This window comes from Canis lupus, chromosome 3 (assembly GCF_003254725.2).
Source record: "Canis lupus dingo isolate Sandy chromosome 3, ASM325472v2, whole genome shotgun sequence".
Lineage (NCBI taxonomy): Eukaryota > Metazoa > Chordata > Mammalia > Carnivora > Canidae > Canis > Canis lupus.
Window position 1 is genome coordinate 61,350,714 of NC_064245.1, and position 26,459 is coordinate 61,377,172.

A 26,459-nucleotide genomic window follows, 5' to 3' on the forward strand; every position below is an offset into this window, starting at 1 on the left:
TTTGTCAACAAAGTTTATGCAATATTCTCAATCCTTATTGTCATCTCAACAATCTTCACAGCCTCATCACCAGGAGTAGACTCCATCTCAAGAAGCCACCTTCTTGGCTCCTCCATAAGAAGCACTTCCTCATCCATTCAAGTGTTATCCTGAGATGGCAGCATTTCTGTCACCCCTCCAGGCCCCACTTCTAGTTCTCCTGCTGTTCCCAACAAATCTGCAGTGGCTTCCTCCATGAGCACTGGAACCCACTTCTTCCACACTCCTGTTAGTATTGATATTGATCCATAGGAACATTTTCTTAGCAGCATCTAGAATGGTGAATCTTTCCAGAAGATTCTCAATGTACTTTGTGCCCAGATCTAGCATAGGAATCACCATCTACAACCTTGTGAAATGTATCTCTCTCTTTTTTTTTTTAAGATTTTATTTATTTGAGAGAGTGAGCAAGAGATGAGAGGGCACAAGCCGGGGGAGGGGCAAAGGGAGAGTGAGAAGCAGACTCCTTGCTGAACAGGGAGCCCTGTGCAGGACTCGATCCCAGGACCCCAGGATCATGACCTGAGGAGAAGGCAGATCCCTAACTGATTGAGCCACCCAGGCACCCCTGAAATGTATCTTTTAAATAATAAGACTCAAAAGTCAAAACAACTCCTTGCTCTGTAGGCTGCAGTACGGGCATTATGTTAGCAGGCGTGAAAACACTAATCTCCCTGTACATAATCAGAGCTCTTGGGTGACCAGGTACAATGTCAGGGAGCAGTAATATTTCAAAAGGAATCTTTTTTTCTGCGCAGTAGGTTTCAACAGTGGAGTTAGGATATTTGGTAAACCATGTTGTAAACACATATGCTGTGGTCCAGGCTGTGTTGTTCCATTTGTAGAGCACAGGCTGAGGAGAGGGAGCCTAATTCTTAAGGGCCCTAAGAATCTCCAGATAGTAAATGCGTACTGGCTTCAACTTAAAGTCACCAGCTGCATTAGCCCCGAACAAGGGAGTCAGCCTGTCCCTCGAACCTTTGCAACCTGGCGCTGAGGACTCCTTTCTAGCTAGGAAGTGCTACTAGATGGCATCTTCTCCCTAAATAAGGCTTTTGTGTCTACACTGAGAATCTATTGTGCTGGAACCACCTTCATGAGTGATCCTAGCTGGATCTTCTGCGGGACTCGCAGCTTCTCTATCAGCACTTGCTGCTTCACCTGGCACTTCTTTCCTTAAGCCTCAGGAACCCACCTCTGCTAGCTTCAGACTTTTCTTCTGCAGCTTCCTCACCTCCCTCAGCCTTCGTGGAACTGAAGAGAGTCAGGGCCTTGCTCTGGATTAGGCTGTGGCTTAAGGGAGCATTGGGGCTGGTTCGATCTTCTATCCAGATCACTAAAATTTCCCCCCTATCAACAATTGGCCATTTTACTTTCTTATGGTTCATGTGTCAGCAGGAGTAGCACTCTTAACTTCCTTCAAGAACTTTTCCTTGGCATTTGCAACTTGGCCGTTTGGCACAAGTGGCCTATCTTTCTGCATATCTCAGCTTTAAACATCCCTTCCTCACTAAGCTTAATCATTTCTAGCTTTTGATTTCAAGTGAGGCATGTATGACTCTTCCTTTCACTTGAATACTTAGAGGCCATTACAGGGTTATTAATTGGCCTAATTTCCATACTGCTGTGTCTCAGGGACTAGGGAGGCCGAGAAGGAGAGAGTGGGGAAGAGATGGCCAGTGGAATAATCAGAACACACACAACATGACAACATGTATTGATTAAGTATCAATGAGTGTGGCTCATGATGCTCCAAAACAAGTACAATAGTAATATGAAAAATCACTGATAATAATGAAAAGATCAAGTATAATAATGAAAATATTTGAAACATTGCAGTAATTACCAAAATGTGACAAAGACACGAAGTGAGCAAATGCTATTAGAAAAATAGCACTGATAGGACTTGCTCAATACAGGGTTGTCACTAATCTTCAATTTGTAAAAAAGATATTTGTGAAGCACAATAATGGAAAGAGCAATAAAATGAGGTGTGCCTGCACATCTTCCCACCAGAAACAAGCAGAGGGGGCTTAATTCTACTTAACTGTAATAACCTATAAGGCCCTCCAGAGTAAAAGAGGAAATCAAAGCTCCTACAGGCTTGTTCCTTGCTTCAGGGCCACCAGTCACTCCCTGTGATATGGTGACAAGGTATTCTCCATGCAGACAATGGCCTGCCTATGTAGGAATGGCTCCCAAGGCGCCAATCCACCCTTTGCTCAGCATCTCAAGATGGGCTGCATCAGCCCCATGGCCAAGCCTGGTATCTGGCCTTTGAAAGGTATTAACATGGCTCTGGGAAATGTAAGACAAAGCCAAGAGTCCATCAGAATAGGGATCCGATAAAGGCCTTTTGAGAAGCTTACAGCTAGCATGACCAGCCCTCCATTGGGACAACACAGGTGCTGTGAGGAAGCCCAAGGGGAGCTATGCCCATGTTATCTGGGGCAGGGGCCTTATGGAAAGCGGACACTGCCATGCTAACTCTGGACAATGAGCTGCGGTTTCTCAGAATGAAGAGGGGCTGCCATGAAGAAAGTCATCTGACAAGTGGACCACATGTGCAAAGGTATAAAGATGTGAGGATGCTTGAGAAGTTCTGGGAGCTGCAAATACATGCACATTACAAAATGGGCAAAGAGTCCCTACTTGTGGTACAGCAGGACCCTGGGATAGAGAAGTCAGTGGGGAGTAGCATCACACCAGGTCAGGAGAGCTAGCCCCACAGGGCTCCAAGCTAGGGATAATATGACAGGATCGGATTCATACTACAGGAAGGTCTGTTACTGGTCTCTCAGGCCAGGAACTGGAGCAAGAATGGCATCAGCAAGAGCATTCAAGTGTCTGCCTGCCAGGTAACCTATGGAAGACACGAACTAAGCCAATGGCCCAAAAGGCTGATGTGGGAAACATTCAGGGGTGATTTGGTGACGAACTGGATGGGGAAGATGAAGGCAGGGGATACACAGAACCCTTGGAAATTTAGAGGGAAAAGCAAGGTGAGAAAAGCCTGTAGGGAATGGTCCATGCATGGAGGTGACTATCTGCAAAGAGGTGAAGGGATGGAGTGGTTGAGAAAGGTGTCAGAGCCCAGGAGCTCCACAACTGCAGGATGGGTGGAGGGATTGCTTTCCCTAAAATTAAATATTTGATCATACTAATTCAATTCTATTAAATTAAATGTAATTTTCTTTACTGAATTCTAAGATGCAAAATATTAAAATAAGTATTATTAATTTGAGACATTTAATTGTTGCACTATTTTGTTGGAACAGAGTCCACAGTCCTAAATAGAACTATTTTGCAAATGGGCTCTTTTCATGCTTCCGCCTATATTTAACAAATAAAACCAGCCTACTAGAGATCAAAGAGAACTAAAAAGAAAACCAAAGTCCACCACTGACTGACCACATTCCCAACAGTGTGAGTGCCCAGACCCTATAAATTGCCACCAAGGGGCTCCACAGCAGTCCACTACCTAGGCTCCTGAGTGGCCAGAGGGAGCCCAGTGGGAGCCTAAGGCTCAAGATGAGCATGCTGCCAGGCCCCAGGAGTTCATGCTATTCTTACCTGTACACAATTCTTTCCTTCTGCAAGTCCTCCAAGCCACAGCATAGCTCAGCAGCATAGAAAATAGCTCTCTGCTCATCAAAGCCAGGGTTTCCCAGGTTGTGGATGTGAAACTTCAAGTCCCCTCCATTCATAATGGTTAGCACCAAGCACAAGGAATCTTTGGTTTCATAAGTGTAGGACAAACTAACCTAAAGACAACAGCATCATAAAACAAACCTGCTCATTCATTGGTGATTTACTCTATATGTTAATGTTATTCAAATAATCCATGTTATATTTATAATTAGAACACTCAAATACTACATGCTTCAGGGAAATGCATACCATGCATCTGGTGCTTCTTGGACGTTTACCTATCAAAGACCTTACAGCAGTTCTGTACTGAGAGGAGAGAACTTTCTATGGCTAAGTGGGTAGGTAGCAAAACTTCACAAAGACACGTGGGATCATAATTCATCAAAGCTACGCTCTAATCCTTGAGCAGTGATATTCCATATTTCTAGAACACCCATATTTAGCATACAAGTTAAAGACACCCTTCCACAGTGTAAGAGGGGTCTTGCTGCTGCACATCCTTCCAACATTTTGTGTTGCCAGTGAATGCTGCTGAAGCATAGTTGTCTCTTATTGCAGTTTTAATGTGTGGTTTTAATGTGCATTTCTTTGTATATACAAATACAGAAGACACTTCTTATACTTTTTCATATATTTATCCATTTGGAATCACTTGTGTGAAGTACCTGTCCAAGTTTTTTGCCTGCTTTTGTCTTGGTTTGTAGGTCAATTTATACATACACACACACTCTGCTGGGATTTTGATTGGGATCACATTTAACTCATTTAATCTATATACCAATTTAGGAGAACCAACATCGTCATACATTGAGTCTTCTAACCCTTAAACATAGTATCCCTCCATTTATTTGGTCTTCTTTAATTTCTTGTAATAGTATTTTGACTCTTAGTGTAGAAATCTTGTACATTTTCATTAAATTTTTGCTTCGGTTATGATGTTTCTTGATGCTACTATAAATGGTTTCAATTAAAATTTTTTATTTTCTAACTATTTGTAGCTGGTATTGTATCTAATAACTTGGCTAGATGCACAATAAACTACATAGAAAGTGTTGGACTTTCCACACATATAATCATGTTGTGGGCCAGCCAGAGTGGGCAGTGGGAAGGAGGAGAGGATAAGTGTGATACAGGTACCGATCAGGACCCACTGATCAACTGTAAGCAGAGAGGGAAAAAAACAATCAAGGAGGAAGGAAAATTCGAAGAGTAAACCAAAACCTTCCTTGAGATAAATAAAATGAAAATATAACTTTCCAAAATCTATGGGATGCAGCAAAAGCAGCTCTAAGAGAGAAGTTCAGAGACACAGTTTCTACCCCAAGAAACAAGAAAAATCCCCCCAAAATAATCTCCCTTTATAGCTAAAGGAACTAGAAAAAGAATAAAGCCCAAAGTTAGTAGAAGGAAGGAAATAATAAGGATCAGAGTAGAAATAAATGAAATAGAAATTTAAAAAACAATAGAAAAGATCAATGAAACTAAAACCTGGTTCTTGAAAAAAATAAATAAAATCATTAAATTTCTAGCCAGACTCATCAATAATAAACAAATATATAAATTTTTTAAAAATCAGAAATTAAAGAGAAGTTCCAAGTGACACCACAGAAATACAAAGAATCATAAGAGATCAGTATGAACAATTACACACCAACATATTGGACAACCTAGAAGAAATAAGTTACTAGAAATCAAACCTTCGAGACTGAATCACACAAAAATGGAAAATATGAACAGACCAATTACAAGTAATGAAATTGAAGCAGTAATTTTAAAACTCCTGAGAAACAAAAGCCTAGGGGTACCTGGGTATCTCACTTGGTTAAGCTCTTTGGCTCAGGTCATGATCCCAGGATCTGGAGATCAAGCCCCAAGTCAGGCTCCCTGCTCAGCGTGGAGCCTGCTTCTCCTTCTCCTTCTGCCCTCCCTCAACTTGTGTTCTCTCTCTCTCTCTCTCTCTGTCAAATTAATTAATTAAATCTTTAACAAGAAACAAAGAAACAAAAACCCAGGACCACATGGCTTCACAAGTGAATTCTACCAAACATTTTTTTAAAGATTTTATTTATTCATTCATGAAAGACACAGAAAGAAGGAGGCAGAGACTTAGGCAGAGGGAGAAACAGGCTCCATGCAAATAGCCCAATGTGGGACTCAATCCCGGAACTCCAGAATCACGCCCTGAGCCGAAGGCAGTTGCTCAACTGCTGAGCCATCCAGGCGTCCCTCTACCAAACATTTAAAGAAGGATTAGTATCCATCCTTCTCAAACTTTTCCAAAAAATTGGAAGAGGAAAGAAAGCTTCCAAATTCATTTCACAAAGCCAGAATCCCCCAGATACTGAAACCAGATAAAAACACTACAAAAAAGAAAATTATAAGAAAACATCCCTAATGAACATAGATATAAAAATCCTCAACAAAACATTACTGAATCCAATTTAACAATATATTAAAAGGATCATACACCACGATCAAGTGGAATTTATTCCAGAGATGCAAGGATGGTTCAATATCCACAAATACATCAACATGATGCATCACATTAACAAAATGAACAATATGATCATCTCAATAGATGCAGAAAAAACATACGACAAAATTCAATATCTATCTATGATTAAAAACTCTCAATAACGTGGGAACAGAAGGAACATATCTTAACATAATAAAGGTCATATTGACAAACCCATAGCTAACATCCTCAATGGTTAAAAGCTGAAAGATTTTCAATACTTAACATAGTATTTAAGGTCCTAGCCACAGCAATTAGGTAAGAAAAAGAAATAAAAGGCATCTAAATTGGAAAGAAATAAGTAAAACTGTTTGAAGATGACATGATATTATATGTAGAAAACCCTAAAGATTCCACCAAAGATCTGTGAGAACTAATTAATAATTTCAGCAAAGTTACAAGGTACAAAATTAACATACAAACAGGTTGCACTTCTATACACTAATAATATGATATCAGAAATAGAAATTAAGAAAACAATCCCAGGGGCACCAGGGTGACTCAGTTGGTTAAGCATGTGACTCTCACTTTTGGCTTAAGTCATGATCTTATGAGTCACGGGATCAAGGCAAATCAAAACCACCAGGAGATATCACTTCACACCTGTCAGAATGGCTAGCATCAAAAAGATAAGAAATAGCAAGTGTTGGTGAGGATGTGTAGGAAGAGGAACCCTTGTGCACTATAGGTGGGAATGCAAACTGATAGGCCACTGTGGAAGACAGTATGGAGGGTCCTCAAAAAATTAAAAATAGAAATATCATATGGTCCAGCAATTGTACCTTTAGGTATTTATCTGAAGAAAATGAAAACACCAATCCAAAGAGATATCTGCCCTCCTATGTTCACTGCCACCTTATTTACAACATCCAAGATATAGATATATGAATGAATATAGAAGATGTGGTCCATATATACAATGGAATATTACACAGCCATAAAAAGGATGAAATCTCACCACTTGCAGCAACATGGACAAACTTATACCAAGTGAAATAAGTCAGTCAGGGAAAGACAGACAAATACCACATGGTTTTACACATATGTGGAATCTTAAAAACAAAACAAACTAACATACAAAACAGAAACAAGACTCAGATGTGGAGAACAAACTATTGATTATCAGGGTAGGGAAGGGTTGGGGAGTCAGAAAAGAAGTGGAAGGGATTAAGAGGTACAAACTTTGGGGCGCCTGGCTGGCTCATTTGGAAGAGCATGTGACTCAATCTCAGGGTCATGAGCTCAAGCCCCATGTTAGGAGTAGAGATTACTTAAATAAATAAGTAAACTTAAAAAAAAAGAGGTACAAACTTTTAGTTATAAAACAAATAAGTCAAGGAGATGTAATGTACAACATAGGGAATATAGTCAATAATATTGTAGTAACAGCATTGTAATAGATGATCTAGACTTTTCATGGGGGTTATTTCATAATGCATAAAAATATGGAATCCCTATGATGTACACTTGAAACTAATAGGATATTGTTATGTCAATATATTTCAATTAGAAAAAAAAAGGATGAAGGAAAATATTTCTTGGTTCCTTGGGAGAGGCCAAGAATATAGGAACCAAAATATTTCACTTAAGTAGTATAAACCATAGGTACCATTTATGATCCTTTCATAAAGCTAGATTGTGGATTTCTGCATTTCGGGGTAGTTATACAAACAAATTTAAAACAATTCCAAGATGAGCCAATTTTATTAAGGGTTTCCTGTAGTGTATGAGGAGAGAGATATCATACACTGAGATAAATGTAGGAGATGGCTGTGAATGCCACTGTTTGCAAAGTTCATCCCCTAGCACAAAGCAGAGAACCTCAATACTGAGACAGAAATAACTTGGAGGAAGTAAATCTAACACTGCAAAGTCTTTCCTATGTTATCTTTCCCTCTCCTCCTTCACACAGACCCTCCTGTTGCTACAGATGCTCCAGGAGATACTAATGCAGTGGAGAGAAGCTAGGTTTGGCAATGAACACTGCGGCACCTCATGGTGCACCTCATAGCACATGGCCTGGCAGGACCCTGGGGTTTACCCCAGCCCCACTTGTCCAACCCTTGCCTGACACAGTGAAGGTGGGATTTGTAGCTTCATACAATTGAGGTATGCCAACCAAGGGCCAGCAGTACATTTTCCAGGTGTCAGACCAAGGCCTCAGAGATGGGAGGACTTGGGGCAGTGCTTTCAAGCACAGGAAGCAGTAGCTCCACGCCCCAAGATAAGCACTGGCTGTCAAGGAAGGGTACTGGCCTGGTAAAAGCATGCTGCTGGGTATGAGGAGGAGCCCATTAGACCAGGCACTGGTGGGCAGGATCCCCAGTGCTTTAGGTGTGTGTTTAATAAGAGGTGGATAAGGAAGAAGAGGCTGCCAGCAGGACGAGGCTGTCCCGTGCCGGCCCCTGTCCCCACTGCCAGCATAGGCAGCACTGCCCACACCTCCAGCCAGCAGGTGGGCCCAGCAGCAGGTGTGTCAAGGAAAGAGATCCTCACCATGCCATCCACAATGAGGACTAAACCAAGATACTCACTACAAATCTGCTATGCACTTTTTCTAGCATTCTCTTTTCATTAAGAGCCATGGCTTCACCTTTCCTCTTCTTTATTCTTTTTTTCTCTAGCTTTTTACAGGCATACATCCTTCCTGTAGCTCGCACTTGACAGGCACAAACCTAGTTTTAAAAAAGGGAAAGAAAGGTTTCTACACACCTGCCACCTCTTAGGCCACCACCACCACCAGCCACAACCAAACCCCATTTCTTCCACAGTCATGCCTTCTGGTAAACAGCAGTGACGGGCTGTGCTGAGCCCAGACCATGTTGCTCGTGGCACCCTAGAATGCCAACACCACTCTTCCTCTGCACCTAAGGCAGTGGACACACTCAGGCAGACAGCAGGCCACACTCTGCAAGCCTGACCCCTGTGGATACATAATATTTTATAATCTCCTGTTTTCATCTTAGAGTGTGACTGTTTTCTCAGTATTAAATTTTCTCCCAATATATGACTACTCCAAAGTTTATTTAATCATTTTCCTACCATTAAGTCTCTGTACATAAATCTTGGCATATCTCTTCTTCATTAACTTAATTATTTAAAGTGGAATTGCCAAGTCAAAGAAAGAGAAGGGAAAACAGGTAAGGGTGCCAGACACTGCACTCTCAGCTGGATGGGAATACTCATTGGCTGCTCACCACAACCCCAGGAAGCAGGGACCATCTCCCTCTTGTGATGAGAATGAAGTAGTGAGCCCAAGGTCACACAGCTGGAATCAAGCCCGGCTCTTACAGATGTGCTTCCTCCACAGCGCTGCGCTGCCTCAGGATCCTACACATCTATTCTGGGGGACTTAAAGCATAACTGAAAGCGCTGTAGTTGACAAAATAAGACCAAAATGTTTGTCCTGGAAGAGGTGTTAGCATTTGCAAAAGTAAATCCACTGTTGGAATTTGGACTTCCAAGGCACTGAGGCTGTGTGCATGAGGGCTATGGGGCTCCCTCTGACAGGGGTGCACAAGACAAATGGACTATTTACTCTCCTCGCAGATGCGATATAATAAATAGCACATCCAGAACAGGTCTGTGAAAAACCAGAATGGTTTACCCATCTGCACAATCTTTTCTTTGGAAACACAAATAAATGTGTTAAAAAAATCTATATATATAAATATACTAAACCTTTCACAACAGTTAAAATGGGCTAACATGTTACTACTGAGTCCATTTCTAAAACTCACACATGGCTACAACTAGAACTACATTCTTTTGTAAACACAAGACCCATTTGCTGGAAACAACCTCTGTTCTTTTTTTTTTTTTTTTTTAAGATTTTATTTATTCATTCATGAGAGACACAGAGAGAAAGAGAGGCAGAGACACAGGCAGAGGGAGAAGCAGGCTCCATGCAGGGAGCCCGATGCGGGATTCGATCTGGGGTCTTCAGGCAAAAGCCAGGTGCTAAACCACTGAGCTACCCAGGGATCCCAACGACCTCTGTTCTTAGAATCTGAGTTGTTTTTTTTTGTTTTTTGTTTTTTTTCAGAATCTGAGTTTTAATACTTGGGCCCCATGAGAGGAAGACTGGCATGAATTAAAGAGAGGAAATAACTTTTCTGCAACCAGAGGATGGATTTCTTATAGAAATCTCTATCCTAGAAGAGTTACAACAAGCACTTGGTTGGATCATTGAAAATACTCTAAAAAGTCTCCAGAACTGTGTCAGGCGTAACATTGCTGCTTCTCCTGAGGTACTGGCAACAGTGGCCAAGCTCTCACCACCCCTGAGCACAGCGGTAGGAGAGGCCTCACTTGTAGGCCAGCCTTGTAGGCTAGCTTCCTAATTTACATTAAGGGAACTCTGGTGGCTTTGGTTCAGGCTTCCAGTGGGAATCTGGGAGTATGCATGATTTCAATCACATGTGGAGAGTTTAACTTGCTACCAACGACACATGCAGCTTTGGTTCCTCTGGGCAGTTACAAATGCTGGAATTGAATATGACCACTCCAGATAACTGATGCGGCAATTAACACCTCTTCAGATGACCTGATAGAACTGCATGTGATTCTTTTAACACTGCTCAACAATAGTCTCTATCCAGGAGAGCCATCATATCTAAAGGTCATCTCTCAGGAATTTGTGGGTAGTCTCCCTAGGATTTCCCCACATTTACACATTTTCTAGTGTCCTTTGATGTTGGTATGGGGGCACATACATGTCCAGAGTTGAGATAAATAGGCATATTTAATCATATACTCTATACTACATGAGCATTTCGGCTAGTCCTAAATCATGGAAATAGAGTGACAGAAATTCCACGTATGGAAACAGAATCATTTTTTCAATCAGGACAAACAGAGCTTGAACGTCAAGCACCGAACTTGGGAAAACAACTTCTTTAAGAACCATGAAGTCAAAGAAAAACAAAATCACATAGATGGCAATTTTTTTCTTTCCAGATCTCCAAATCTTAAAAGCATGCAGCAAAGTACCTTTTGTTTGAAATCCAAACTTTTTTTTTTTAAGATTTTATTTATTTATTCATGAGAGACACACAGAGAGAGGCAGAGACACAGGCAGAGGGAGAAGCAAGCTCCATGCAGGGAGCCCGATGTGGGACTCGATCCCGGGTCTCAAGGATCACACCCTGGACTGAAGGCAGTGCTAAACCACTGAGCCACCCGGGCTGCCCATGAAATCCAAACTTAATGCTCACGGTTGCCTAAACTATTCCCAAAACACATAGTAAGGAAAGAAAGTCATTTGTAAGGTCTCCCAAGTACCTTGCTGTCCTACTTTTCTAGAAATATTGCTGATAGCTAGTCACATTTGACTTACCTCTCCAAATCCGCCTTTTCCTAGAACTCTGTAATTTCTAAATGTGTTCTTTGTTACTGGTTGCCTAATTAATTAAAAAGAAAAAAAGCTTCAGGTCTCACATCACACTGTTATTTTAAAACAGAAAAATCTACCTAGCTCCTGGCCTGGCCTTATGTGTGACCCTGCACTGTTCCAAGGGGGTGCCTGGGGCAAGGGTATCTGCACTCAGGGACTGTGGCTCCCCCAGCTGGGACAGCCCTCCATTGCACCAAGAGACAAAATCACATGTTTACCGAAAACACTCGAGATAGATACAGAACAATCCAATGAGCCTTACTAACTAAAGAAAGGTTAGCAAGGAGTCCAAACCATGAAATATGTATGTATGGAGCCTATTGGAAAGCTGTGGAGGAAAATTACGTATCTACAGTACACTAACCTTTGGAAAAAGAATCTCAGAGATGTTTATACTCAAAGTCTTGAAAGAAATGTGCATGAAGTAGAACTGAAAATTCAATCAATCAATAATAATTGTAACAACAACAGCCCTAAGTGGCACCTAACACTTACGGAGCACTTACTTTGTACACCAAGCTCCACACATTTCTCAGGTGGCCCCAGGAGCCCAGTAGGGTAAATTCTAGAATTGCCTCTATCTTCTAGAATGGGGACGTGATGCTCACCAAGGCTGAGTCCCTTCACTTAGTCCTCATAGCTAGCATAAGGCCAAGCAGGGCTCAGACCACAAGATTGAACCAGGGTACATTAGATTGTATTTCCATGAATCTAGGATCTGTTTTACTTTCTGACTACTGTGCCCACAGGGCTGACTGCCATTTTAAAAGGAGAGAATAGAGTCAACTAAATCAGAAAAATTATATAACACATATTAATAATTTGTGCACAAAAATACCATATACAGCCCAAGATTTCCAATAGTATTTTGACAGATGGAAAAGTATACAACAATACAAAGTACACATTATGAGAAGTTACTACTTCTTTTAGTTGAATTTCAAATTAGAACATACCTTTCCAACCATTTCCACTGTAGAAATCGGGAAAAATATGGGCTTTCTAGGTATTCTTCAAATGGTTCTCCACTTAAATAGTAATGGACAAAACTAAAAAAAGATTTTACATAATTACATACATTTGTTGCATTACAATATGAAAACAACTGTGTTTCAATGCATTCATCAACACTGGATACAGGAAATCAATCATTATACACAAATAGACACTAAATTTTGCAATTATAGAATTTCACACTAGTTTCTAATGTTATCAGTAAAAATATGAAGGCAAGAATTCAAAAGAAATGAAACTGTTTACCCTTCTAAGGTCAAAAGTTCTTTTTAAGTAAATGTATTCAAGGGGTGTATGTATGTATGTGTGTGTGGTGTGTGTATGCATGCACCCAAGCATGTGTATTTCAGTAGGGATTGCAAACATTTTGTATGTAAGATCAGAGATCAGAATGAATATCTAAATGATAATGGTCACATTGTAGAAAATGTTAATATGTGACACACTTTTTTTTTTTTTTTTTACTATTTAAGATTTTTATTTATTTATTTGAAAGAGAGATATCAAGAAAGAGCACAAGCAGGGGAAGGGGCAGAGGTAGAGGGAGAAGTATGGCTTCCCACTACACTGGAAGCCTGATGCAGGGCTCATTCATTCTCAGGACCCCAAGACCATGACCTGAGCTGAAGGCAGACGCTTCACCAACTGAGCCACCCGGGCACCAATTGACACAATCTTTTTTTAACACTGAAACTAAAACACCCAATGAATTATGTTATGCTATATATTTCCAGAAGAAATTTTATGCAATTAGCCATGCTTCTAAAGTTTTATTTGGAATTTTATGAATTTTATAAAATTATATAAATTTATAAAATTTTATAAATTTTATTACAGAAGTAATAAAATTCTAATTTGTACAGTAGATAAGGGATGGAATATAGTCTGTTATTCAGAATATAGCACAGTGATTCTCAAAATGTGTTCTCAGGATCCATATGGATTCTGAGACCATTTCAGGGGGTGTTTAATAATGAAACTATATTTGTAACAATGCTAAGACATGTGCCTTTTAAAAACCTCATTTTCACAGAGAGGGTTGCAGTTGTTTCACTGAGGCACCCAGCCCCCTCCCAACTGCACACATTTTTTGAAAGTTATGACATTTAAAACTGAGCATCAGTTCAACATTGGTTTTAATATATTCGTCCTGGGGCTCCCCACTAACCATCACCTTATGCTGCCTCTCTTACGACTTCTTACAGAAAACAGCAGGTAGCCTAAAGGAAACATTTATGTCCATTATGCAACATCTGTGTTCTGGAATCCAAAATGAGAAAGAAGGTTTTTGGGAAATCAAGATTGTAGCAATACAGAAATGAGACAGAATAGTGGGGAACCCTGAACCTCTGGCTTCTGTCCCCTCCCTCCCCTAACACAGTTCCAGCTAAGGACCCTGTGCTGCAAGGAGGAGACAGAGCCAGGCAGTAGGAGCCAGAGTGATGTGGAGAGGGAGGGGGAGATTGGCTGTAGCCATCTGCTCTTAGCACACTCTTCTCTTCAGTCCCCCTTCTGCCCACATGCCTGGGCCTGGCCTCCACGCCCACAGCCTCAGTCACATGTGCACAGGAGGCTATGACCCCCACCCAGATCCTGCCTCTTGTGAGTCTCAAGAGAACATTCCAGATTCAGCTATTGACCTCTCAGCTCTGTTCCATGTCTGGAAAGCAACTCAAACTCAAACGTGTCCCCAGAGAGACTACATTGTCCCCCCCGTCCCCCCGCCCTTGCCCATCAGCCTCATGGATTTCTCCAAAATCCATTCATCTGTCTCCATTATCACTGCCACTAGCCAGTCCAGGCTGCCATCACCTGAACAACTGCCACAATGAAATGTGTCTCTCTAATTGCTGTTAGAGCAAAGGACAAATTCTCCCTGGTCCCTGGGCCTCTGTTCCTCTGAAATGAGGGTTGATCTCCAAAAGGTCACGTGAGGACTCCTGTGTGAACCCTCACAAAGTGATAGAGAGGGCACCTGGGAACAAGGACCAGGCCCTGGTGTCACCCCATCCCCCTGGCCCTCCTAGGCTGCAGTAGCAGCAGGGACCCTCCACCAGCACCTCCCCCACCAGCCTCTCCCCTTATGGGCCTGTGTGCTCTCTCTGCCCCTCTGCAGCCTGAACAGACTCCTCTAGTGGCCCCCGCTAGGAGAGGTGCCCTGAAAGCTCCCACCCTGGTAACTCACTCAGCACCTGTGGTAGGCTGAATAATGAATGACCCAAATGCATCCAGGTCCTAATCCCTGGAACCAGTGAATTCTCCTACATGGCAACAGGGACTCTGCATATGGGAAAATGATCCTGGATTATCTGGGTGGGCTGCACACATGATAATGAGAGGGAGACAGAGAGAGATGTGGACACAGGTAAGGCAGGAGCAGAGAGAGACCTGAGGATCCTGGACGGCTGGTTTTAAACATGAGGTCAGGGACCATGAGCCAAGTAACACATCCCTAGAAGCCAGAGCAAAAAAAGAAAACAGATTCTCCCCTAGATCTTCAATGGAACAAGGCCCTACTGGCACCTGGTTTCTGCCCAGCGATACTCCTTTCAGACTTTTGACTTCCAGAACCATAAGGAAATAGATGTGTGTTGTTTTAGGCCATCATGTGCAAGGAAATCTGTTACGGCAGCAACGGGAGACTAATACAGATTACTCTGTCATTTCCACTTGGTCATAAACTCCCTAGAAATAAAGAACCAACTCATTCTTGCTTATCATTTTATTCCTGGAAACAAGATCAATGACAGGCATATAATAGGCGCTTAATAATTATTTTCCCAAAAAATGACTAAGAAGCAAGGTTCTGCAATTCATATTTTCTGAAGGCATATAAGAATGAAAACTTGGGATCCCTGGGTGGCGCAGCGGTTTGGCGCCTGCCTTTGGCCCGGGGCGCGATCCTGGAGACCCGGGATCGAGACCCACGTCGGGCTCCCAGTGCATGGAGCCTGCTTCTCCCTCTGCCTGTGTCTCTGCCTCTCTGTCTCTCTCTGTGTGACTATCATGAATAAATAAATAAAATCTTTAAAAAAAAAAAAAAAAAAAAGAATGAAAACTTAAGGGCAGCCCCGGTGGCAAAGTGGTTTGGTGCCGCCTGCAGCCTGGGGTGTGATCCTGGAGACCCAGGATCGAGTCCCACATCGGGCTCCCTGCATGGAGCTTGCTTCTCCCTCTGCCTGTGTCTCTGCCTCTCTCTCTCTCTGTGTCTATGAATAAATAAATAAAATCTAAAAAAACCAACAACAAAAAAACTACTTAAAAAAATTCTTAAAAAAAAAAAGAATGAAAACTTAAGTCAGCACTGGTTTGTTTTTTGTTCCCTAGCATAACCTCAACCCAAAGAAGCAAACGATTATGACATGAAATGCGTCTCCAAAACAGATGTGTTGAGGTCCTAACCCTGGTGCCTGTATGTCAGCCTTACTTGCAGGAAGGGTCTTTGCAGATATCATTGGTTAAGTTGAGGCCACACCAGAGCAGGGTGGGCTCTGGTCCCATGTGACTGGTGCTTTTATGAGGAGAAGACACAGGACCATAGACAGCAGAGACAGAAGTGCTGCTGCACAGGCCTAGAGACACTAGGTATTGCTGCCCAAGAACTAGCAGAAACGAGGAAGGACCCTCTCCTCCAGAGACCTGGACTTCAGACTCCCAGCTTCCAGAACTCTGACAATAAACTTCTGTTGTTGTTGTTTATTAAGATTTTATTTGAGAGTGAGAGGGAGAATTAGTGGTGGCAAGGGGAAGGGCAGATGGAGAGGGATAAGTGGAGCAGTGAGCCGAATCCAGGATTCGATCCCAGAACCCCGTGATCATGACCTGAGGTGAAGACAAATGCTCAACTGCTAAGCCACCCAGGCACCTAGAGAATAAATTTCTGTTGTTTGAAGCCACCTGAGTTTGTGCAACTTTGTTATGGTGGTCCCAGGAAACAAACACAGCACCTGACGGAGAATCGGCACTCAACCAGCATCTGTTAAAGGGATCTTAGGATAAGCAATACCAGAATGCTGCATGACTGGACAGAGGACTCCATGTTCTGGGCCAGATCAGTCCAGAAACCATTCTGTCTCCCTGTGTACATAAGGAGCCGGATTAATCAGTGCCCTGATTTAGAATTTTCCTGTCTATACTGCAAACATCTAGAGAGAAGATATTTTCAGCAAGTGCCTAGCTAGGGCTTTAAAAAACAATACTTTATGGGTACCTTTTCATCCCAGATACATGCATTTTAGAAGGCTGAGTGAAGGGGCCAGGGGTCCACATGCTAATACATTGGCTCTCCACAGATGTGACCTGCTTCAGTGTGTCCCTTATGTCTGAAGAATTATCATCACTCTTTGTTTGCTTCGTTCTAGTCAAAGTGACCACTTTAATTTGGAAAGTACCACAGTAAGGACTGGTCTCGTGTAGAGAAAGCTCCTGTAAGCCCCATCTACTAATAGCCGTGCACCCTTGCAGGGTGGTGCTGGCCACTTACCTGGTGCATTCCTCAAAGACGTCCTTGTCAGGGTTCTCCTTCAGTTTCAACCAACATTCTCTCAAAACACGTGAGGGTATTTCTGGTAAAGGGACTGCTGACTGCATACAGCACAAACCAAATGCATAACAATTAGTGATTTCATAATTTACCAATTGTAAACAGAACCTAATGCTTACTGTAAAAAAAAAAAGTATAACGTCAAGTGTATGAAATAACAAGTCAAAGTGTCACCTTCACGTGCCACCCCAGTGTCATTTTCCAGAGTTCACTGTGTTGTCTACCTCTTTATATCTTTTCCTGTGTAAATCAAACCAGAGCGAAAAGCAAGGGTGCCAAGAGCTATCTGTACTCCCATGTACACAGCAGCATTATTCACAATATCCAAAAGGTGGGACCAATCCAAAGGTCTATTGACAGATGAATGGATAAACATGGTGGTCCACCTTTGCAGGGGAATGTTATTCAGCCTCAAAAAGGAGGGGAAAGTAGGAGCTGTGTTTAACGAGGACAGAGTTTCAGATTTGCAGGATAAAGAAAGTTCAGGACATGGATGGTGGTGAAGGCTGCCCATCAAAGTAGGTATGTGTAAAGCTACAGAACTGTGCACTTAAAAACGGTTAAGATGATCAATTTTATGTCTTTTTTGCCACAATTAAAAATGTAAACACATACAAATGCACACAAACTCTCAGAAATACACATTTTTTATACAAATGAGATAATATATGTGTAGTTTTGCAAATATGTGCTGATACTTAGAGAGCTACCTTATTTTCTGAAAGACTGCATGGTTTTCCAGAGTATGTGTTTATGTCTTTCTTACGTGTTCTAGCTGCCCATTTTCTCCACTGCAGACCCCATTCCCATGAACATCTTTGTACAATTGTGTTTTTATAAGACAGATTCCTGGAAATAGAATTATGAGTTCAAGGGATACATGTCTCTTAAGCATTGATATTTATTGCAAAGCTGACCTCCAAAAACACTCTACCACTTACATTCTCACTAATACGTCCCCATGGGCCATCCTACCATTCTCTTATCCCTCAACTAGAGAATTCTGGAAAAACATAACAAAACGATTGCCCAGATTTATTGAAAAAGATACTCAGATTATGTTCAATTATACATTTATCATTAGGGACGACAAATGCATTCTAGGCTGAATTCTGGCAGTGGTATAGCTGAGTTACCACAGGAAAATTGTTTTATACAAATCAAAGAAATGCTTTCATCAAAGAAGTTGAACTAGTGACAGAAATGTACAATGTAGAAAACTCACACTTAAAAAAATGAGTAATATTGTTATAATTAATCCTAATAGGTGTCATTTAAATGACCTAACAGAAGTGAGGCATTTTCCCTTCTATACTATGTCAGTTAGCCTTACAATCCTCTGGACAGATGAGGCTGAGGGAGCTCTAGGATGTTCTGGTGCACTCATAGCAATAAGTGGAAGAGCCAAGATGGAATCATGCTCTCAGGACCTCCAAGACCAGTTTCTTGCTACACAGCAAAGCCATAGTAAAGATAAGATGGATCTGTTCATTTCACCATTTCAGAAAAGAAATTTGTTTGTTCATTTACCCAACACACATTGTTATAGACATAGAAAACAAGACAAAATTTCACAGGACACAAAGCCATTATATTCCAAAACTGCCTCAAAAATACATATTTTTAAGAAATAGCTCTTGGGTGCCTGGGTGGCTTAGTCAGTGAAGTGTCTGCCTTCAGCTCAGGTCATGATCTCAGTCCTGGGATTGAGCCCTGAGTCGGGCTCCCTGCTTATCAGGGAGTCTGATTCTCCCTCTACCCCTCCCTCCTGCTCATGCCCTCTCTTTCAAACATACAAATAAATAAATAAAATCTTTAAAAAATAAGAATTAGCTCTAGTGTTTTCTATAATCTCATTTCTCCTCTAAAAATCCTAATTTTCTGAAGCTAGATAGGTTAATTTAGCAAAACTGTGTAATGATTAACTCCAAATAGAGATCCCTTTTAAGTATCTTAGAAAAATTTTATGTTAATAGAAATTTATCCCAAAGAAAGGAAAAGCAATGCTTCCAATCTTCCATGAGCAGAGAAGTAACTAATTTGAAGTTACTTTTTTTATATATGGTGTGAGGTAGGGGTTCAACTTCATTCTTCTACATATGAGTTGTCCCAACACCATTTATTGAAGACCATTCCTTTGTCCATTGAATTGTCCTGCACCATTATTATAAGTCAACTGACTGTAAATGTATGAGTTTATCTCTGGATCTATTCTATTCCAATGACCTGTATGTCAGTCCTTATGCCAGTACCATACCGTTTTGATTACTGTAGCTTTGTAGTAAGTTTTGAAATGAAGAAGTCTAAGTCCTCCAACTTTGTCCTTCTTCAAGATTGTTATGACTATTTGGGGTACTTTACATATGCATGTTAATTCTGAAATCAGCTTTTTAATTTCTACAAAAAAAAAGGATATAGGGTTTTGACAGGGATTATATTGAATCTGTAGATCAATTTAGGGAGTATTGCCATCTTAATAATATTAAGTCTTCTTAATACATGAACATGAGATTTCTTTCTATTTATTTAAGTTCTTTAATTTCTTTCAATGATGTTTTGAAGTTTTCAGTGTATAAGCCTTGAACTTCTTTTTTGCATTACTCCTATTTTATTCTTTTTGATGCTATCATAAATGGAGTTGCTTTCTTAATTCATCTTTGGATTTTAATTGTTAGTATACAGAAATACAATTGAGGGATGCCTGGGTGGCTCAACAGTTGGGTGTCTGCCTTCCAGCTCAGGGCATAATGCTGGAGTCCTGGGGATTGAGTCCCACATAGGGCTTCCTGCATGAAGCCTGCTTCTCCCTCTACCTGTGTCTCTGCCTCTCTCTCTCTCTGTGTCTCTCATGAATAAATAAATAAAATCTTTAAAAAAAAGAAATACAATAGAATTTTGTATAATGATCTAGTATCCTGCAACCTTGCTGAACTCATTATTAGTTCTGGTAGTTTTGTTGTGTTTTTTCCTAATGTGTGTGTGAATACTTTAGGGTTGTTTTTTTAAGATTTTATTGTACTTAGCACAGAATCCACTTGAGGTTCTGTCTTCCTCTCCCTCTGCCCCTCACCCTGCTCTCTCTCTCTCTAGTAAATAAATAATTTTTAAAAAATAGAGGTGTTTGGGTGGCTCAATCAGTTAAGCTTCTGCCTTCAGCTCAAGTCATGATCCAGAGTCCTGGGATTGAGCTCCAAGTCAAGTTTCCTGCTCAGTGGGGAGTGTGCTTCTCCCTCTGCCCCTCCCACTCCCCCACCTGTGTGCACTCTCCCTCTCTTTCAAATAAATAAATAAATAAATAAATAAATAAATAAATAAATAAAATCTTTATTAAAAATAAAATAATAAGTAAAATAAAATAAAAAAGAAAGAGAGATAAAGAGCTTCCTAGGCAAACAAAAACCAAAGGAGTTTGTGACCACTAAACCAGCCTTGCAAGAAATATTAAAGGGGACTCTTTGAGTGGAAAGGAAAGACCAAAAATGACAGTATGAAGGTGGGAAATACAAAAGCAGTAAAAAATGAATATTTCTGTAAAAAATCAGTCATGGACCTCACAAAATAAAAGAATGTAAAATATGACACCATATACCTAAAATGTGGGAAGGAAAGGAGTAAAGAATGGATTCAAACTTATACTATCAACTTAATACAGACTGCTATATGCAGAAGATGTTATGTACAGACTTAATGGTAAGCACAAATCCAAAACCACTAATAAATACGCAAAGAATAAAAAGAAATAAATTCAAATATATTACTAAGGAAAACCAGAAAACTATGAAAGAGAGAAAGACAAGAAAGGTTCAGAGAAAATCTTCAAAAATACTATAAAACAAGTAATAAAATGGCAATAAATACATAGCTATCAATAATTACTTTGAATGTAAATGAACTAAATGCTTCAATCAAAAGACATGGGGTGACAGGGTGGATAAAAAAAAGACCCATCTCTACACTACCTACAAGGGACTCATTTTAGAACTAAAGACACCAGCAGATTGAAAGTGAGGGGATAAAGAAATATGCAAATGGATGTCAAAAGAAAGCCAGAGTAGCAATACTTATACCAGACAAACTAGAGTTTAAAACAAAGACTATAAAAATCAATCAATCAAAGACTCTAATGAGCAACAAAGAAGGACATTATGTAATAAATAATAAAGGGGCAATCCTACAAGAAGATACAACAATTATAAATATTTATGCATCTAACTTGGAAGCACCCAAATACATAAAACAGTTAATAACAAACATATAGAATTTAATCAATAATAATACAATAATAGTAGAAACATCCCACTTACATCAAAGGACAGATCATCCAAACAGGAAATCAATAAGGAAACAATGGCTTATGAATGACACACTGGGCCAAGTGGATTTAACAGATATATTCAGAACATTCCATCCTCAAACAGCAGAATATACTTTTTAAGTGTACATGGAACATTCTCCAGAAAATATCACATATTAGGCCACAAAATAAGTCTTAACAAAAAAGATCAAAGTCATACTATGTATCTTTTCTGACCACAACACTATGAAACTAGAAGTCAGCTACACGGAAAAGATCTGGAAAGACCACAAATACAAGGAGGTTAAATACCTTGCTATTAAACAATGGGGCAGGGATCCCTGGGTGGCGCAGCGGTTTGGTGCCTGCCTTTGGCCCAGGGTGCGATCCTGGAGACCCGAGATCAAATCCTACATCAGGCTCCAGGTGCATGGAGCCTGCTTCTCCCTCTGCCTATGTCTCTGCCCCCCTCTCTCTCTCTGTATTACTATCATAAATAAATTTTAAAAAAAATTTTAAAAAACAATGGGGCAACCAGGAAATAAAAGATGAAATTAAAAAGTACATGGAAATAAATGAAAATGAAAACACAATGGTTCAGGGGCACCTGGGTGGCTCAGTTGGTTAAGTGTCTGCCTTCAGCTCAGATCATGATCCCAAGGTCCTGGGATCGAGCCCCAAGTCGGGCTCCCCTGCTCAGTGAGGAGCCTGCTTCTCCCTCTCCTTCTGCTGCTCCTCTTCCTTGTTCTCTTTCTCTCTCAAATAAATAAATATAACCTTTAAAAAAAAGAAAAGAAAATATAATGGTTCAAAACCTTTGGGACATACCAAAAGTACCCATAAGAGGGAAGTTTAGGAACACCTGGGTGGGCTCTGTGGTTGAGCTTCTGCCTTTGGCTCAGGGCATGATCCTGGGGTCCCAGGATCAAGTGTCACATTGGGCTCCCTGCATGGAGCCTGCTTCTTCCTCTGCCTATCTCTCTGCCTCTCTCTCTGTGTCTCTCATGAACAAATAAATAAAATCTTTACACAAAAAAAAGCAAGAAAAATCTCAAATAACCTAAACTTACATCTAAAGGAGCTAGAAAAAGAACAACAAACAAAACCTAAAACCAACAGAAGGAAGCAAATAATAAGTATTAGAGCAGAAATAAATGGTATAGGAACTAAAAAACCAATAGAACAGATCAATGTAACTATGAGCTGGTTCTCTGAAAAAAAAATCAATAAAATTTATAAACCTCTAACCAGACTTATCATGGAAAAATAAAGAATTCAAATAAGTAAAATCACAAATGAGAGAAGAGAAATACCAACAAACACTACAGAAATACAAATACTACAATTATTATGAAAAACTATATGCCAACAAATTGGACAATGTAGAAGAAATGGATAAATTCCTAGAAACATATAAACTACCCAAACTTAAACAGGAAGAAATAGAAAATCTGAACAGACCAATTACCAGCAAAGAAACTGAATCCATAATTTAAAAAAAACTCCTGGACAGAAGCCCAAGACCAGATGGTTTCACAGGAAAATTTTACCAAATATTTAAAGAAGAGTTAATACCTATTCCTTTCAAGCTATTCCAAAAAATAGAAAAGGAAGGAAAACTTCCAAATTCATGCTATGAGGTCAGCATTACCCTGATAACAAAACCAGATAAAGACATCACAGATAAGAGTATAGGCCAATATCTCTGAGGAACACAGGGGAGGTATTTGCAATATTTGCAGATCAATCAACATGATACATCAAATCCACAAGAGAAAGGATAAAAACCACAGGATCATATCAACAGATGCAGAAAAAGCATTTGACAAAGTACAACATCCATTCATGATAAAAACCCTCAACAAAGTAAGTTTAGAGAAACACACCTGAACATAATGTTCATATATGAAAAACTCACAGCTAACATCATCCGCACTGGGGAAAAACAGAGCTTTTCCTCTATAGTCAGGAACAAAACAGGGACGTCCACTCTCACCACTTTTATTCAACATAGTACTGGAAATCCTAGCCACAGTAATAAGACAAGAAAAAGGAATAAAGGGCAGTCAGATTGGTAAAGAAGTAAAACTTTCACTATTTGCAGATGACCTCATGCTATATGTAGAAAATCCTAAGGACTCCAAAAAAACAAAACAAACAAACAAAACTTACTAGAACTGATAAATGATTTCAGTAAGGTTGCAGTATACAAATCAATGTATAGAAATCCTTTGCACTTCTATACGTCAATAATGAAGCAACAGAATGAAAAATTAAGAAAACAGTCTTATTTATAATTATACCGAAAATAATAAAATGCCTAGGAATAAGCTCAACCAAGTCAGTGAAAGAACTGTACTCTGAAAATTTTAAAACACTTATGAAAGAAATTAAAGACAATACCAATAGATGGAAAAATATTACATGCTTGTCAATTGGAAGAATAAATTTTGTTAAAATGTCTATATTACCACAGTCTACAGATTTAATGCAATCTCTATCAAAATACCAATAGAATTTTGCATAGAACTGGAAAAAACAATCCTAAAATTTATATGGAACCACAAAGACCTCAAATAGCCAAAGCAATCTTGAAAAAGGAAAACAAAGCTGGAGGTATCACAATTCCAGATTTCAAGATATACCATAAAGCTGTATTAATTAAAACAGTATGTTACTGGCCCAAGAATAGACACATAGATCCATAGAACAGAATAGAAAACCCAGAAGTAAACCCACAGTAATATGGTCATTTAATCTTTAACAAATGAGGCAAGAAAGAATATTCAATGAGAAAAAGTCTCTTCAACAAATAGTGCTGGGAAAACTCGATCACTTTCTTATACCATACACAAAAATAAATTCAAAATGGATTAAGGATCTAAATGTGAGACCTGAAAACATAAAACTCCTAAAAGAGAGCACAAGGAGTAACTTCTCTGACATTGACCATAGCAACTTTTTTCTAGATATGACTCCTGAGGCAAGGAAACAAAAGCAAAAATTAAGTATTGGGACTTGATTAAAATAAAAAGTTTCTGCACAGCAAAGGAAAGAATCAACAAAACAAAAAGATAACCTACTGAATGGGAGAGGATATTTACAAATGACACATCCAATAAAGGATTAGTATCCAAAATATATAAAGAACTTCTAAAACTCAACACCCAATTAGAAATAGGCAGAAGGAGGGATGCCTGGGTGGCTCAGCGGTTGAGCGTCTGCCTTTGGCTCAGGGAGTGATCCCAGAGTCCCAGAATAGAGTCCTACAGTTCCTGCAGGGAACCTGCTTCTTCCTCTGCCTATGTCTTTGCCTCTCTCTCTCTGTATCTCTCATGAATAAATAAATAAAATCTTTTAAAAATAGGCAGAAGACACAAACAGACATTTCTCTGAAGAAGACATCCAGATGGCAAACAGACACATGAAAAGGAACTCAACATCCCTCACCACAAGGGAAATGCAAATCAAAACCACAAAGACATACCACCTCACACTTGTCAGAATGGCTAAAATAAAAACATAAGAAACAACATGTGTTGGTGAGGATATGGAGAAAAAGGAACCCTCATGGACTGTTGGTGGGAATGCAAACTGATAGACTACTGTGGAAGACAGTATGGAGATTCCTCAAAAAGTTAAAAGTAGAGCTACCATATGATTCAGCAATCACACTACTGGGTATTTACCCAAATACAAAAACTCTAATTCAAAGGGAAACATGCACTCCTGTGTTTATTGCAGCATTATTTACAATAGCCAAACAATGGAAGCAGCCTGAAGGTCCATCAACTGATGAATGGATAAAAATGTGATATAGACAGATTGACAGAGAGACAGATCTATATCTATATCTATATATCTCTCCCTCTCTCTCTCTCTCCATATATATATATATATTATATATATATATATTATTCAGCCATAAGAAAGAATGAAATCTTGTCATTTGCAATGATATGGATGGAGCTAGAGAATTTTATGCTAAGTGAAATAAATCAGAGAGAGAAGGACAAATACCATATGATTTCACTCATACATGGACTTTAAGAAACAAATAAGTTAAAAAAAAAGAGAAAGAGAGTCAAACTAAGAAACAGACTCAACTATGGAGAACAGATGGTCACCAGAGGGGTGGCAGGTTGGGGGGTGGGGGAAATAGGTGATGGGGACTAAGAAGGGTACTTGTGGTGAGCACCAGGTGATTAAAATTAAAACTTAAAAAAAAACCTCATTGGGAAAATTAAAACAATGTTTCATGTTTTGATTAATCATTGTGGATACAGTTATACAATAATGTCAATGTCAAAACTAACTTTAAGGTAAGAAATGTTTATTTCTGTTGTCAAACATTTTTTTAAGTCCAAAAATAAAAAAAGAATTAGGTAAATGAAACTTCTCATCTATTCCTCCCAATCAGTGACTGGGGGTACCTACAAATATGTGGATGATGTAGCAGCTGTGTTGGAAAAGAATTACCTAGGAGCCATGGTACTGATGCTGGAGACTTTGGCAAGTGAAGGCTTTGGAGTCAAAACCTATCTGGTCTGAACCACATCTCTGCCACCACTGACCACATCTCTGCCACCACTGGTTGTGTGTGTATCTTTGTGCTCACTTGTTAATCCACTGGCCTTCTCTACTCCCCCCAGCTCCCGCCACTCTCTCTTGAAGGCCCTACCATCTTGAGTTAGCTAGGCTCAGAATCTGAACATTTTGGACTCATTCTCACCACACTATTCTCCAACCCGTCTCTCCGTGTTTGATTCCTTAACAAGCTGTGTAACCTTTGGTAAACCACTTAACTACTCTGATTTTCAGTCTTACCACATAATAATAGACATAATAATGTATCCACCTCATAGCACTGTTATCTTAACTTGTTGCATGTGCATGGCTTAGAGCAGTGTTCACTAAGTGTTAGCTATCCCTGTTATTGTTCTCCACCAATCCTATAACACAGGGGCCTGCCCAGGGTTTAGGACTTCTCTTATAGCCTACAGAAAGG

General features: G+C 39.9%; 1 protein-coding gene across 13 annotated transcripts in view; it reads right to left on the minus strand.

Moving 5' to 3' along the window:
• Window positions 1–26,459, minus strand: part of GRK4 (G protein-coupled receptor kinase 4) — a 96,937-nt gene that overhangs the window by 30,252 nt on the left and 40,226 nt on the right. For 12 of the 13 annotated variants that reach the window (XM_035714159.2, XM_035714164.2, XM_049108568.1 and 9 more), the window contains 5 exons: window positions 17,098–17,198; window positions 12,557–12,649; window positions 11,544–11,607; window positions 8,740–8,880; window positions 3,613–3,803 (listed from right to left, as the gene is read on the minus strand). In XM_035714159.2, the coding sequence (XP_035570052.1) occupies window positions 3,613–3,803; window positions 8,740–8,880; window positions 11,544–11,607; window positions 12,557–12,649; window positions 17,098–17,198 (590 nt within the window). The remainder of the gene's footprint in view (window positions 1–3,612; window positions 3,804–8,739; window positions 8,881–11,543; window positions 11,608–12,556; window positions 12,650–17,097; window positions 17,199–26,459) is intronic. The other variant, XM_035714165.2, reaches the window with a different exon arrangement.